The sequence below is a fragment of the Falco biarmicus genome, chromosome 20 (assembly GCF_023638135.1).
Source record: "Falco biarmicus isolate bFalBia1 chromosome 20, bFalBia1.pri, whole genome shotgun sequence".
In the NCBI taxonomy this organism is placed as follows: Eukaryota; Metazoa; Chordata; class Aves; order Falconiformes; family Falconidae; genus Falco; species Falco biarmicus.
Window position 1 is genome coordinate 3,381,665 of NC_079307.1, and position 15,778 is coordinate 3,397,442.

Here is a 15,778-nt window from a genome sequence, read left to right on the forward strand (position 1 = left end):
CAGCAAACATCACACAATAAACACTGACAAAGGCTTGGCATCCTCACTCCCTGTCCTGATAATCCCAGCAAAGAGGTCACCTCCTCTCTCTCAAGTACCTCTTCAGGACACCTTAATAAAGTTAAGTTTTACCACCCATTCTTTCAGAACAGTCTGCCTCACTCAGAAGCAAGATCTTTTCACCGGCTCTGTATTACCTCTAGAAAATACGCAGAGGACCACCAACAAGGTCAGATCCTAGCACTGCCATTTCTAACGTGCCTACTGTTTGCACATAAGGATTAGAACTTTTGGTCTTACCCATTCCAGCCAACAGGTGAGAACGAAGTCCCAAGGAGAAGCGCACCAAGATTTCTAGGGGAACAACAGACCCTACCTACCCATTGTGGACAGGATCTTCTTGGAAACAGCGAAGGGCAAGTGACCAAAAACATACCTGCTCTCACTGTATTCTTTCTTCTCTCTCACACGCAGCCACTTCCGAAGGAGGAAGCGCTTGCGCCGTGGCGAGGCACTGGGTGTGGAGCAGTTGGACCAGGGAGCATCCTCATCACTGGAAGGGGTGATTTCAATGGATGGAAGCTGCAGGTATTCCTTGCTGGAGGAAGGAGAATCCTGGTACCTGCTGGCCTCCAGGCTCTGCTCCTGTACATTCTTCATCCGCCTCATCTTGAAGCGCTTCCTGCGCAGGGTTGGGGTGGACGAACTGGACCAGGCACGGCCACTCTCCACCACCGGCTGCTCTGGGATTTGCAGTGCTGGGAGCTGCAGAGTTTCTGTCATGTTGGCAGCTGGCATCAGATGCCCTTTCTCCTTCTGCTCCCACCCCCCCGGCACACTAGCTCTGATCTCGGTGTAAACCACAACTTGCCTTCCTCCTCCCTCACCCAGTCCAGCACTGCCCTCCCTCTCAAGCAGGAAACCTCATGTTCTTCATGTGCTTTCATTTAACAAACAGCAGGGTGGGGAGGGGATGTTCAGGACAGACATGCTACAAGGGAAGCCAGTTTCAAGTTTCGTTTCACCTTCCCCTCTCTACAAAACAAAGTCCCACCCCTGCCCGGTCTCTCTCAAAGCAGTAGCTTTAGCACCAAGACAAGGGTGGCCAGCTGTGCCTTGGCTCACTTTTGGCTTCCCCCACCACCCCCGGCCCCTCTTTGCCTTCTATCCTCTTTGCCTAATGTTGGCTCGGGAAAGAAATTCTCCTGGGGCTGGCGCTAGGAAACTCAGCTGTGGTCTTCTCAAGAGACGAAGCAAGTATGGAGTGGAGCGGCGTGGAGCTGCAAGGAGGTCAGAAAGAGAAACAAAGAGAGGGAGGGAAGCAACAATACTAGATAAAATCAGGAGAAAGAGTAGGAGGAGCAGCATGTTCTTTTTCTGTAGCGGGTAAGACATACGCAGGCAGCTGTTGCAACTGTAACTGCACTCTTAATCCTAAGAGACAGGGTTTATATTACCAAATACGCTGCGGCTACAAATCAACCAAATGAAAATGGGTAAGACGGGCTAACAGCGTTCGGTAAAAGCCAATTGCACAGGCTGTGCGCTCGTCCCACCCGCCTGCTCAGACAGCCCACCCGTGGCAGCAGGGAGCGAGCAAACTTGGGACTTTCAGCCTTCTGTCACAACCAGGGATCTTTTTGTCCCCGTTGCACTGCTCACAGAGAAGGCAAAGGAGAGGGACTGAGGAGCGGCTGAACAAGCAGATGCAGCAGGTAGCACCAGAACTGGGAGGCTGGTGGGGTTTTTAGCTCAGGTTCACAAGGGTGAAAGCTGATAAAAGGAGTTCTTGGAGGGCAATGCTGCTTCCAAAATGACAGTGGGTGGTGGATGGTGTCAGGTTCAGGAACCAACAAAGACACTACATAGAAACAATCAGACACGCAGAACAGATTTTTAGACCAGGAGAAAGACATACACTACATGGAAGATTCCCAGGCATTTAATACGCTAAGGAAGCTCTACCAAGGGTCAAGCACCAAGAGGAATAGCAGCCTCAGGACAAGCCTTGCAAAATTCTGGTAATGAAACCAAATTAGGAAAAAACAGTGTGACACATTCCCCATTAAGATCCCCTGAATTTCACTGAATGCTCCTGAATGAAGCTGTATTTTCAGGTGGAAAAGTGACACAGAACTTAAATTCTCTAAGGGTGCGGCTAAAATTCAGCTGTGTGAATTTCAAGCATGCTGTCAGAAAAAACCCCCACATACCTAAATCAACCCAACACAGCCTTCATTTTCATTGCTCAACTGCCTGAACCTTTTAGAGTATTAGTTTCATGTTAGAAAATATTTGTCAACCCAAATGAAAATAGTTTTTCTTGCGTAGACTGCCTCAGGTTTTTTTGAAAATAAATTTCACAAGAACTTTGAATATCAAAACATGCCATCTAGGACATGAATAACTAAACATGTCAGAAAAGGAAGATTCATAACAGCAGGAAAAAGGAGGAAGGAACCATTTCAATAGTATGTGGTGGTTTTCTTTTTTTAATCCTCAGTTGCTATGTTCTACTTTGTTGTACTGTCCTTTTTGCTCTGCTAATCCTCTAAGAAAATAGCTTGAGCAACCCCTTCAAATCAGTTTCTGGAGTTCCTGTCACTTTGGTATCTACGCATCAGCTGCACGCACACACACACAGTCAGAATGCCTTCTACAAACACCTACTTAAAGAAATAAAGTCAAATAAAACACCTTCCCCCCCCCCCCCCCCCCCCCCAAGTTTAAGAGACAAAAGTCGACAGACAAAACACCAATATCCATATTTGAAGACTTGCCTGGGTAGCTGCCATCATCTCTGCCTCTCAAGGGCTGACACCTTTTCTTCCTCCTCTGCGGTAGGAAGAAACCTCAACCCAAGCATTTCAGCCACCCGTTGCCATGATTTCTGTCACACCCATTCAGGAACTACCTGTACATAATGTTACCGGCTACCTGTTTAAAACAGAAAATTAACTTTCATCTTCTTCCCGTGACATCTGGGAATCAAACCCCCACGCTATCATTCCTAAATTTTAACCAAGAGTGAGTATGTGCAACTGTGGGGGAAGGGATGAGTAGCCCTTTGGGGACTATCATAACTAAGTTCTGCTGTATGTATTAATGAGCTTGATCTCCTGTGGAATCTTTTAGCAACTAGACAGGATTCTCATTTAATTTCAGAAGCAAGTGCAAATATTCTTATTTGTTTGCACTTCTGCAGGCTTTCTTTAGTAATAAATTGCACAGTGGATATTGCAAACCCTCCAAGTCCCCACAGACATTATCTAATTAATCAACAAGAGATTCATACTACATTGCTCTGGGCAACAGTCACATTTGGCAATCATTTTCTTGGACAAGGAAAAACTGGCCCTTTCACCAGTCTGCTTTTTGTTGCTTGCCATGGCCATCCCAGGACAATTTCTTCACCCTCAGCCTCCTCTCACTGAACACTAGTGGAACTCACTTCAGCAAGACAGGGGATCCTTTCCCACCCCCTTCATGCACACAAAACTGAAATTAATTCTCAGGCTGTGCCACGAGAATCCTTCCACTTAGGACAGGGTACAATGCAGGGGGACTATCCCTTTAATTCCAAGTACTTCACCGATTAGTAAGCCACACTTATTTGCTCTCCAACATTCTCGGCACATTTTTATTTTGGAGACAGGATGCCCACCACCTGTCTGATGCTCTTAGGAAAAAAAAAAAAAAAAAAAAAAAGCAGCAGCAATGTAACAAGAGAGACAGCTCAAACACCTGACCCACAAAGTGAAAAATACCAGCCATGATCAAGCACTATTTCTGTACAAATTGCGACAGTACAATTTGACTGCTTCCATGCGAGCCTGTGTGTTGCTAGATCCTTGTTTAATGACTACCCTTGCAGTTTAAGGATCTGCCTAGATGGATTTACTAAAGCAGCAAATTGTTGCCAGTGCTTCAGGTTGATCAACAACCTCTCTGCCTTTCTCCCACTGAAACATTCTGGGGTTTCCAGTACCCTCACAAGAGGGCTTATGGACTAAGCAAGAGGAAAGAAAAACCCCTTCCCTGAATGAAGACACGAGCTAATGCCAACCCAGATTCTTTGGCAGTTCTTTCCATAATAGCTTTCCCATGTGTTTAAGGGACAGCAAAATGTCATCCCTGGTAAATGAACAGAGGTAGATGGCACTGAAAGAAAACAATTTATTAATTAAAAGCCGTTATTTTTAAATACAGGAAATAGATACAACTTATTCAGAAAACTAAGAGTCACTCATATGCACAACAGCTAGCTACAGAAGCTCTGTCAGTTCGGGCAAGGAGATTGCCGCCCTCACAGACTTGAAGAAATTCAAGCCGTGGCTTCCCAAACTCCCCCTTCGTTCAACGGCACGGTTCACTTGCTTTCCTTTCTGCGGACACGGTCCAAAGTGGCTGCTTCGGCATGAGAAACGTGCCATGCCTACACACAGCAGCCTCTGCTAGGTCAAACCCCTGATTTTTCAGATCCCAGAACTTGTATGTTTCTTTTGTCTGTGAAAATTCTGGAGTTATTTTGTGAGTTTAGGTGAAAAACTGATACATTTATCTGCCCGTACTTTTGCATTCCAACGGCCTTCTGCAAGAACAGTCATTTTATCCTTGGTACTGGAACACTTCCTGACGCTAGGTCTTCAGCCATCCTTCAGTCCTCACATGTTAAATTAGAATGAGGTCTATTACAATGTGACATATGATGACTTGTGGATACATGTAAGGGGCATGTATTGGCTGACCATTGTTACTTCCCTACGGATCTGTCCCTTTAAATCACACGCTACCAGCCAGCAGTTGCTATCATTTGAACACACACACAGTCAATTATTATTTTTTTTTTGGATATGTGATACTGGATACCTGCACGTGTTGTTCTGTGAAACCCAAGGACTATGTTACAAGACAGATGACAAATTTCACAGGCTACAGGGCAAGAAATATCAGCAACAGGCTGATACTCCAGTGTAACACAAAGCAAGATGGAGGCAATCCTGCGGTCATGCATTCCCCAATTCTTCCCTGCTCAGTACAGTATTTATTCAGCACTGCCCACAACCTCTTCCAGAAGCAGCCCAGTTCAGAAAGCAGTCTTGCACATTGTTTAATGACCACAAATCCTGACTGTTTGGGTTCAGCACTGTCTCAGCACCTCTTCCTTCATCTCCCAAAAACACGCTGTGAAGGAACATAAACATGTTCTTACCCCAAAGGACTCAGAATGTCTCTTCCAGCCCACCTGACCAAATAGAACAGAGAACACTTTTGGCTGTAGTTTGAATAAAAATAATTAAAAGTGCTTTCAATGAAGTCTCCAGTCAGTGAGAAATCAGCTTTTGGATAAATTACATAAACTGGCCTCTGGCAGAAGATTTTAACATGTCTGATATCTTGGTCAATAATTATTGGCCTCTGAATTAAAATACAGGCATATACGTACTTACAGCCTACACGTGCTATATGCATTACAGAAGGTTACACAATCCAAAAGCTAGGAGTGGTAACTCAACTCCTTCCAGAATCACACCACTCATCACCAACAGTGTGAATAAAAACATGGGACAGAAAGGGGCTGCAGTAGGCTGAGCCCCATTGTGTCCAATCTCTTACCAAGACCAAACAGCACTTGTGGAATTTATGTTTCTTACTTATTAGCCACGGGCCATTTTAACAACACTTGAAAAGGCCAATTCCAAAAGGGCTTTCTGCTTAGAGATTAACCTATAATCTGTTTGTCTTCCCTTCCAAAGAAGTAATTCTCATGTCAGCAATAATCATTAAAGACTTCAGTCTGAATTCTTACTAACAGAGTACCACACTTGACTAGGCATTTAAATTTTGGCCTCATACATAGTAGCTATCCCCAGATTCTTCAGATACCATCAGAATTCCAGAAATTGTCAAGCATCATTCAAATAGCCCAGCACATTACATATTTTTTCAGCATTAGGACAATACTTTCACAGTTAATTTCTTCAGCTAGTGCTCTTCCTCCAAATTGAAGGGGACAGCTGAGCCAAAGATAGCAAAACAAATTAGATAGTGTCATGACTTTGCAATAATTATTAATCAGAAGATGGCAGCAGAGCAAAGGTTCCAGGACCTTTTTCCCAGCTTGTACTTTCTTTACAGTTTAGAACTCAAGTGAATTATTTGACATTGTCTATTTACACTGCTCAAGACTCTCACTTGAGCATCAGAAAGGGAAGTTTGTTTCTTCTTATAAATCTAATGGAGGGGATCTAGGGTAGATCAATTAAAATCGGTCCCTCACAAAACACAGAGCTACCTGTTAAAATGAATTTCCATAGGAGCCTGGCATTTGGTTTGCACTATATACATTATGCATGAAGAAGCAAGGGGATTCTCTCCAAATTCCTTGGAGTCCCTCTACCTGTGCAGCACTTGCCTAACGCATCACAGCTCACAGTACACACCATTAACCACAGAGAACAAGCTTAAGTACAAAAGGTCTCCGAACAGTACATTCTTCCCTATCCAGCTAAAATATCTACTTCCCTAGCTCAGGTCAGTCAAGTTTGCTGCATTTAACCTAAACCTGCACAGAGAAACATGCATACCAGCTGAAGGGCCCCAAGCACACTGGAAAAAACTTCACTATTTGGGAAGATAAAACCCACTGCCTACACAGCTGTGAAACTTAGTTCTCATTAAAATTTTTAATATGCTTAAATTTTATCCGCCCCAAGAGCGGCAAAATTAAGATTAAAATAAATTCTTGCTTCCTTCTGCTAAACCACATGCAAGAAGCAGAGAGCTCGATTCCAAATCACACCCTCACAAGTGTTCAGCATAGCAGTAATTAGGCCTTGTAGCGTTTGTGAGCAACCCAGCCAATACTCACTCAAGCACAAGGGGCTAAAGTCAGACTCTCGACCAAGAGCAGGGGTGAACAAAGAGGTTCTGCACTGCTCACCAGAAGATAATTCTTCTCCCAGGTTCACACATACATAGTCTCACAGGTATTGCAACGGACACACCTACCCTCTGAAAAAACCCCAAACATTTTGGTTTACTGTGATATGTTCATCACAAAACAGTTTCAGTAAAAGCTTAACTCTTTCCCATCTTCAGTTTAGCCACCAAAAATTAGGCAAGTGGCTTAAGTCCCAGCACAATGCTTTTGGAATTAGCATCAATTGTGGGTTTTGGACAAATAACTGAAACAGCCCCTTTCCCTCCAATACCAAAAATCAGCACCTAGCAGACAATTCTGAAGAAAAGCACAATATCTACATAGAAAGCATGAAGAAACTTCCACAGATCAAAATCCCCTCTGAAGCAAGCACAGACCTCAAAATACAAGCTGTTACTGGTTGAAGGGGGGGGGGGGGGGGGGGGGGGGGGGGGGGGGGGCAAGAGGCAATATAACACAATTCATAAGGACAAGGCAAAGTACAAGAACAGCAACATTTTGGTATTTACTTCCATTCTGCACCTGAACAAAACAAAAAAAACTTTCTAACAAAATTAAAAAAGAAGGAATGACATTTTGTTAAAGAATACCCTACAGTCCAGTGGCTGAGGCTCTCAAGATCAATAATTTTCTTCTCATTCAAGGAACATGCAGCTAATTACTTGTACAAAAAGCAGTCAGTCTGGAAAAGGATGGCTTTTCCTAATGAAAACAGCTTAGGGACATGAATCTCAAATGCCTACAACACATGTGGTGCCCTTCCCATAAGTAGGGGTTCTGTAGATCTGTTTCCCACCTGGGCCGTTGTTTTATCTCAGAAAGGAAAACACCAAATGCTTTGGCAAGTACTATACTGTCCTTTCTAGGATGGCCAGACTCAAATTAAATTTCTATCTGGCTAAAAGCAGCGATTCCCAGCTCATGATTGATACAGGAAATACAGGAATCTAGAACTACACCTAAAGAGAATGAATGATACTGTTACCCATAGATCATTATTTCGTATCAACAGCACGGTTGGAAGTAGAAGTTTTAAGTATTTCTGCTTTCTATCTTATATTTAGGACAACTAAAACCAATTCTGAAATATTGTCATCTCCTCCCATATTTCTTTATGGAATAGCAAGAAGCAGAATATTTCTTCATCCAACAAAAATACTGAGGAAAGGAATGCCTTCCAAAAAAAGATTGTCTTGTCTTATTCTGCAAAAGGCTAAATGGAAACCACCAAAACTAGCTCTGAACTCCCAAGAGCCACTAAAATGACAGTAGAACAGAAAAGGTTCTTTCCTATGATTAGTAAATTTTATAATAAGCCTATAGAAATTGTTTTATAAATACTGTTCCTGCCCATCACCTCAATTATCCACAACTGCAGCAGCAAGGCTGACAGAGCCCATTCTTTCAATTAGGCAAATGCCTGAAGACAACTGCCATTTTTCTTCATGATCTGGGCACACGCTATTTGGGAAATATTTCATGGACAATTGAAAAACCATCTCCTCCAGCTGGCTTTGCCATTCACACTTACAATGCTGCACTTGCTGCAATGAAAATGAAGCCAGCCACGTGCATTTCTTCCTCCCTAGCACATACTCAACATACACATATCATATGATACAGACACAAATCTCTCCCGATTGATGTGCATTACATGCCATAAATGTGAGGCATTAAATATGCACAGACTATAAAACTCGTACCCATGTTTCTTGTTTGCATAACAGAGCACATATCAGTAGGTCGAGATTATGGTAAACGAGCACGGAAGAGCTCAGATCACAAAGTACAGTCACATGCAGCATCACCAAGTACGCGCCACATTTGTAATGTATAACCAGAATGCATTGGCTATGCCCCTCAGGCAGAAGTTTTATCCAAGTATGCATGCATAGGTGTGAAACCACTGATAAATACCTCTGCAACACACCAAGGAGTGTAGCAGATCCTGTATATCTTAGAAATAGTCGTTACAGCTATTGCCCAAATGTGACAAACGCCACCCTCCTAGTCACATCATCCCAGCAGCAATCTGTCACTACATTTTCATTTACTAAGGCCAGCGATGTCTTTGCTGCAACACAGTATGTTACGCTGCTAATATAGGTTATAAATAAGCTAAATATACATACACACAATTTCAAGTGCCACAGAATCTCTCACTGACCTAGTTCCAAACAGTTGGTGAGGATCACCGAGCTAATGGTCATCTCTTAATGAGATAGCTTAGAACTGTCAAGTAATATTGCAATCACTAGAAGTCTGCTTCCCATATTTTCCCTCAAAATTATCATTATTATGCTTTTGTGAAACTCTCCAGGAAAGCAAGGTCAAACTGCAGAGGCATTCAATCAAGGTCAGAGTCAAGTGCTTTGAGGGGAAGCTTACATTAACAATGCCCAGCCAGCACTCTATTTCATCTATCCCCAGAGCTACAAATACCAGTAAATGGCCATAAACGTCGTTTGCCTTTTAATAGATAAAGTAGCAACAGAAGCAAACAGGTGACAGTTCTTCAGCTGTTGGGGTTTTTAAGTAACATTGCACAATCATTATTTTTATATACCAATATTTTAATCCAGCAAGCACCAAGAGGTTTCATCTGTGATCAGAGGGGTTTGCACCACACATCACCTTTTCTACCCTGTAAATAGTGTCTCAGCAATTCTCCCAGGATTGCAACCAGCGTAACAGTCTTCTATAAGCAGAACTATCTGAAAAAGCTTTGTTTTCCCCTAAAACCAGGGAGATTAGGCATGAGCTAGTCAGACTGTTGCTGAGACTGGATATCAGGGTTCCTGCATTACAGTCCTGCTTTTCTCTTTTGTCCTTCAGAGAAAGCAGTTTCACATTTTCATTCAATTTGCTTTCAGATAAAATTGAGATTAAGATAACTGCCTGAAGCATTGGAACTGTGTAAGTTAAGAGTACATAAAGCAATAGCAATCTTCAACAGACATTCAAAGCGTACAGTCCAAGAGATCTGAAGAGTTCATCTGAGATACACAAGCTGAAAATTCCATGTTCTGTCACCAACAAGGGCAACCGCATTGCAAAACAAGCATCCATTTCAAGGTGGTGAATAGAAAAATAAGTAGTTTGTTATTATTTCCCTCTTCCTGATCAGAGATAAAGCATGCATTGGAATCCAGCTGCTTGTGAACTAGAAAACTGTTTTTCTGAAAATTATTAATTCACAAGTATAACAATCTTACTGTCCTAGGGTTTTTTTTCCTTTATGAAATTTAGGCGTGGGGGTGCCACTACTATTTGCTGAGCTTTAATTCTCAGTCAGCATCTGCAGCTATATTATGATGTGTGATGTCAATTTCTCTCCTACCATGTCTGAAATATAACTCAGAAGAAGTTGTGAGCAGCAGGGAAAATATTCTCAAAGTAAACATAACACTACTGACTACTTCAATAACACACCCTCTGCTGTTTGTCTCTGCTTTTTCTTTGCAGCTCCTACCAAATTTCACCACCCCTGCTGCATGCTTACTACAACCTCCAGTCATGTGTGAGTTCCAAAATGCAAGCACGCAAATTTATGTTCAAAGTCTTGGTCTCCTTAAACCAAGGGCCAAAATGACTGCAACACTGCATGCAATACTGTCTAGTTGAAAAGAAGAAAACCAGATAACTTGAACATCAAGATTAGCTACACATAAAAGCACCAGAAGACACAAGCTACCTGATACACGGGCTATGTGCTTTCTCCAAATGGGGCTTTCTCACCTAAATAATTTTTAGAAAAGATAGCATCTTAAATTCACATTACAGGTCCGTTTGCCTCACTGTCTGAACTGTGATTTAAGCAGAGCATTTACAATGGATCACTTGTTCAGCATGAGATTTCTTGGATGTGTCATGAATCCTTAAAACATGATGCATTTTACACTTGGTCCAGGATCCTCCTCCTGCCTTCCAAAGCCCACAGCCCCACAGATTCTCTGAAGGCCAAGTATGGCAGAAATAAAACCCTTTACCAACGGGACCCTGCTGCTCTCTGGTGGCAAGAAGCTGCGGGCAGCGTGTAACAGCCTAGTTGTACTACACTGTCAGTGTAAGTTTGCTTTTAAAACGGTTCCTTGGCTGCAAAATACTGTTAAATACAGGTACACAGGAATTACTGTTAACACAACATTGCAAGTGTTTGAACTTGAAATGGCACCAAGTGTTGCCAGACACTTTCCATCTAAGTGCTACTCTCTTGCGAAGAGCCCATAAATTCATAAGCCATCTGCAAAAAAATAAATCTCTAGCTCAAAGGAGTCTGTCAGCCACTTCATTGGACAACAGCAGAAAGCCCAGGGGTGCAGCAGAGCTTGAGGTGAGCCAGACATGTCACCTTAAGCCACAGAATACCCCATTCTCCAAGAGCTGGCAGCTCTGAGTACCTATTAACCCTATTCACCTGCTTTGGGAACTCCATTTGAGCTCCTCAGCACTGGAGCTCCTTCATAAGCTAAAAGGTTTTCCTTCCAACACTCCAGTTGCACATCTTATGTCCTTCCATTACCAGCGATCTCAATGCTCATACAGCAACTAAGGATCTTCACATGGTTCTCGCCTCAGAGTACAAGATATCGTGAGGTTGTCAGATGCACTCGAAAGACCAAAGGTTATGAATAGGCACTAGCAGACCAAGGACCGAACTGACTGATCGTATCTCCTCCTACTATGCCAAGTATCCCAGCTCAGACTGGGACCTTTGATTTTTTTTTTTTCTGGTTCTGAGGGTTATTCTGAGAAAATCTTCAGGAAAAAAGCCTCCTCCTGGGCAGACATTCTAAAGAAAAGCTGGAGGACATAGCTGAGGCCAGATGGGTTTTGCTAGGCAGGTGTGCAAGATGTGCTACATACTGTTTGCTGAAGAACAATTTAATCTTTGGTATAAACTAATGAAGTCAAAGAAATTACACCAGGAAAGACTCTGTTCTAGATTTTATCTTCTTCCCCCACTACCTTTTAGAGTTAAAATGATTTCTTTTTTTCCCCAAATTTAATTCTACAGAGATCTAACAGTAGGCTTGATTATACTTTTCCCCCCTCAGTAAGCTTCTTTCATTTCAGAAAACAGAGGCAAAAAACCCTCCCCAAAATATATCAATTTTAACCCAAAAATGGGTGTGGGCATGTGTGTGTCAAAAAACCCCCACCAACTTAAAGGCAAAGTTAACTCAAGCCTTTAAATTCAGTGTTTGCTACAGACTAGCTAAATCATCTTTTGCTAATCACTTTCACTGAATCGGATCTTTCAGAGGTGTCTGAATTTCCTATTTTGCCCAGTCCATTGAATTTTGAAATCAAGGGCTCCTTTCTTAAAGCAGACTTTTTCTGGATGTTAAAATACTAATTGCTGATAATTTTAGAAGTGCATATAAAGTAGGAGGGACATAGGGAAGGCGTGTGGATGTGGGGGTAGAAATAGTGTCATTCCAAGACATTTCTAATTTGAACTATTTGTCTGTCTTGAAAAGGTCTACGGTTGGTTTGTGGCGTGGTAATTTCTACCTAAAGTTATGCATTACATTTTAAAGACTGAACTAACAACTTACAAACAGAACAACATCTTATTCTCAGGGTCAAGTTCCAGCTGTAGCGACAGGTAGGGAGAAAAGCCAATTTCAACGAACGGTATCACTGCATTTGGTACAGAATTGGAAAGGCAGAGATGAAAACTTTGAACTGTGAATTTAGTTTTCAAAGTTCTGACCCTTATTTACAAAATTATTCAGCCCAGACTCAGAATTTGAGTCAACAGCCTCTGCAGGAATGAATACTTAGTTCCTTGCAGGATCTTTTCATTAGTTATAAATATATCTGCCATTCATTCTTGCCTGCATGCAATTTTACTCCCACTTCTTCCCAGCCAACCAGTATTAGATACAAGCAAACAATGACACTCATTAAATTATTTTTGTAAATTATATTTCTGGGCCTTTCATCAGTTTGCCTAGAGCTAAACTGCACAATGACACCTTTATGAAGTTGTAATCAAAAAGCCCAGATTAAATGGAAAAGAAAAAGCCCTGGTAAGCAGAAGCTCAGTGAGGCATGAGATAAATGTCTGTCCTTAATACATTGGAATCTGGCAATTGCCTACTTTGGATGAATCAGTGTCCCTGATGGGAATAAGGTCTAGTAATTAAATTTAAGGCACAGAGCTTATTTAAGTGGTTGATCTGGATCTAAAATAACCAATAGGCTTTGTAATTAGGCGTAGTTAAAAAGGCACAGATAGCAGTACAATAACTGCCAATTGCCCAATGCAATTCCTGAAGAGTTGTCCAAGTGAAGCTTTTTATTTAAATACTGTGTACCAAGAAAGCAATAAATCTCTTCCCATCTTTTTGGGACAGAGCTTGGGGACCTGTTGATCTTCATTCTCTTCTTCTATAACTTAGTCTGCCTCCAAAGAGAATGATCCTAAATGTCATCCCTGACCTAAGAGATTGGACCTGTTGCATCTTCAATCTTTATGTATAGACATGCAATCATCTCCCAAGTCACACTGTGTTTAAGTTTTCCCTTAGTTTAAGCATGTTGGAAAGCAGCTCATGAGCTTCAAGCATTTGCCTAGACCACTGTGTAGAATTACCATTAGAATCCCAGTGAAAGTCTGCAGATAGAGAATTAAGCTTTCGTCTCCAGTACACCACAAGTAATTAATACTTCCACCAGCTTTTACCTAATAAAGTTAAGACAGCAAAGAAAGTGATAGATCTGTGCTCATACACTTTGCTTCTGCAGTGCCATAGTTCAATAGGATTTTCAGATATCCTTAACTGTTTAGAACTAACTTTCACCAACTTTCAGTGAAATTTGCACTCCCATACCCAGCAGGTTTTTAGGATGAGAATTGCTAACGCACCTTGTGCTCAGTGGAATAGTGCTGTGCACGAGTTGTTACTCCATTTTTCCAGACTTAGATGGACAGGCAAATCAGGTATGAAATACCTACACAGTGAGCTGTATGCCTGAGACATAGAAATACATTTAACAGCTCAGATCAAAATGATGTGCCCACTTAGTTTAAAATATAGAGCACTTAATGAGGCAGAAGCCCAGACAGACGGATGAGCAGGCTGAGTCTCTCCCCCTCAAGAAGTGAGGATTCAACAGCATCTGCTCAAGACATCCAGAAGGTTCCTGTCACACAAATAAAAATAATCATCATCTGTCAGTCTCAAATCACTTAAGCATACTCAGATACACAAAGAACTGAGATTCTCAGCTCTAAGAAAACCAGCTCTTCTCCAGAGGAGTTGCACCAAACTCATGAACATACAAGTCAGCGCTGACCTTGGAGTAGGGAATCTGTACCTCATGTCACTGCTGGCTGCTATTTCCCCACATAAAACTCGAGGGCAGATGAAGGAATTAGATGTTTACTGAAGTCAGCATGGTACGAACACACTTTCTCAGCAGGCGCTTACAAAAGCCATTTTCTCAAATGAACCTGTGCCAAAAAATTTTTCTTGCTCAGGCTCCAAGCACGTGTAAAACTAAGCAATGACCATTTGTGGTGATTCACATTTTGGACTTCCCACTTGAGTCATGGTAACGTTGAACGCGTCAGGATAAATATATTATCTTCTGCCCTCCTAGGTATGTTCTTCCTTACTCTATGTGAAGCTTTTACATAAAATATTTCGGTGCTGTTGCACCGTGTTTTAGAACAGCTCATATCTTAATAGTAATGGATATTCACACTCTCACTCTCCCCTATTTTCCCCATACTCTAATATTTGTCCAGTGAAACCTTTCAGTAAGAAGTAGTGCCAAAATACATAGCCACCATCAAATTTACTTTTTTTAAAGCTGCTCCCAAGTATAAGTCTTATCATCATCACCATCTACTACAAAGTCAGATTATTTTTTTTGTCTAAAACTTTAGGAAAAGTTTGCCCCTGGCCCAGACATTTGCAATGCGATTCTTCAACTCCTTTGATTTAAGGAGTTCCAGTCCAGGGAGCTTAGGTTCAGACACTACACAGCGGAACACAGTTCATTGTTAACTTGCAAGAAGGGTAGATCCCAAAAGGTGAAAACAAACTGTACCCCTACATTAGCTTGGTACTGGTTATTCATATATACATACCTGTATGTATATTTATATGCATATATATACACACATATATATGTATATAAATGTGTGTATATATATACACACACACATTTATATACATATAAACGTACTTTGACATTTTAACTTTACTCGCAGTCGACACTCCCATTTATGTCGCAGTTCAACAAATGTATGAAGCATTCAGTGATGTACTTGCCCTTCGCATGTGCGATACATTCCAACCAAGGCTGATTAATTCAGTCAGGACAAAACAACAAGTGAAATTATATTTCTCCAAAGACCGTCACACCAAGACCACTTCTGACACTTGATGTGCATCCTTTTACAACCAACGTGATCCGCCTATTACGGGCCAACAAGAACCACAACAGAAAGCATAAATTTTGTGCATAGCTCTGTCTCTGCTTACCCTATGTCCTTGGTCAAATCTTTCCCATAAGCTTTTAAACAATGTAGAAAGTGATACTTACCTCTCCCAGGTAAATAATTTCAGGGGTCCAGAACCAAACTAAACCCAAGCTAAATATAAGTAGAAAGGAGACCAAGATCCATTATTTTACTCAAATAGGCCACCGATAAGCCAGAAGATGCAAACATCAATGTAAGTAACCACCAAAGGCTTGTATGAATTCACATTCCTTAGATCCCTTCACACTTCTGACCAATTCCATCTATCTCAAGAATTACTCACCCCTTACCTTACTTTTGAGGATAAGAGCATCTAACATTCATATAAATAC

The 15,778-nt window shown here is 41.7% G+C and overlaps 1 protein-coding gene across 6 annotated transcripts in view; it reads right to left on the minus strand.

Moving 5' to 3' along the window:
- The window catches only part of GRAMD1B (GRAM domain containing 1B), a 141,674-nt gene that overhangs the window by 104,582 nt on the left and 21,314 nt on the right, over positions 1-15,778 (minus strand). For 2 of the 6 annotated variants that reach the window (XM_056322717.1, XM_056322716.1), the window contains exon 1: positions 437-917. The exons of 1 other annotated variant lie outside the window; for it this stretch is intronic. In XM_056322717.1, the coding sequence (XP_056178692.1) occupies positions 437-798 (362 nt within the window). In that variant the 5' untranslated portion in view covers positions 799-917. Of the gene's footprint in view, positions 1-436; positions 919-15,778 lie in introns of those variants that run through there. 3 more of the 6 variants (XM_056322715.1, XM_056322718.1, XM_056322714.1) reach the window with 3 other exon arrangements.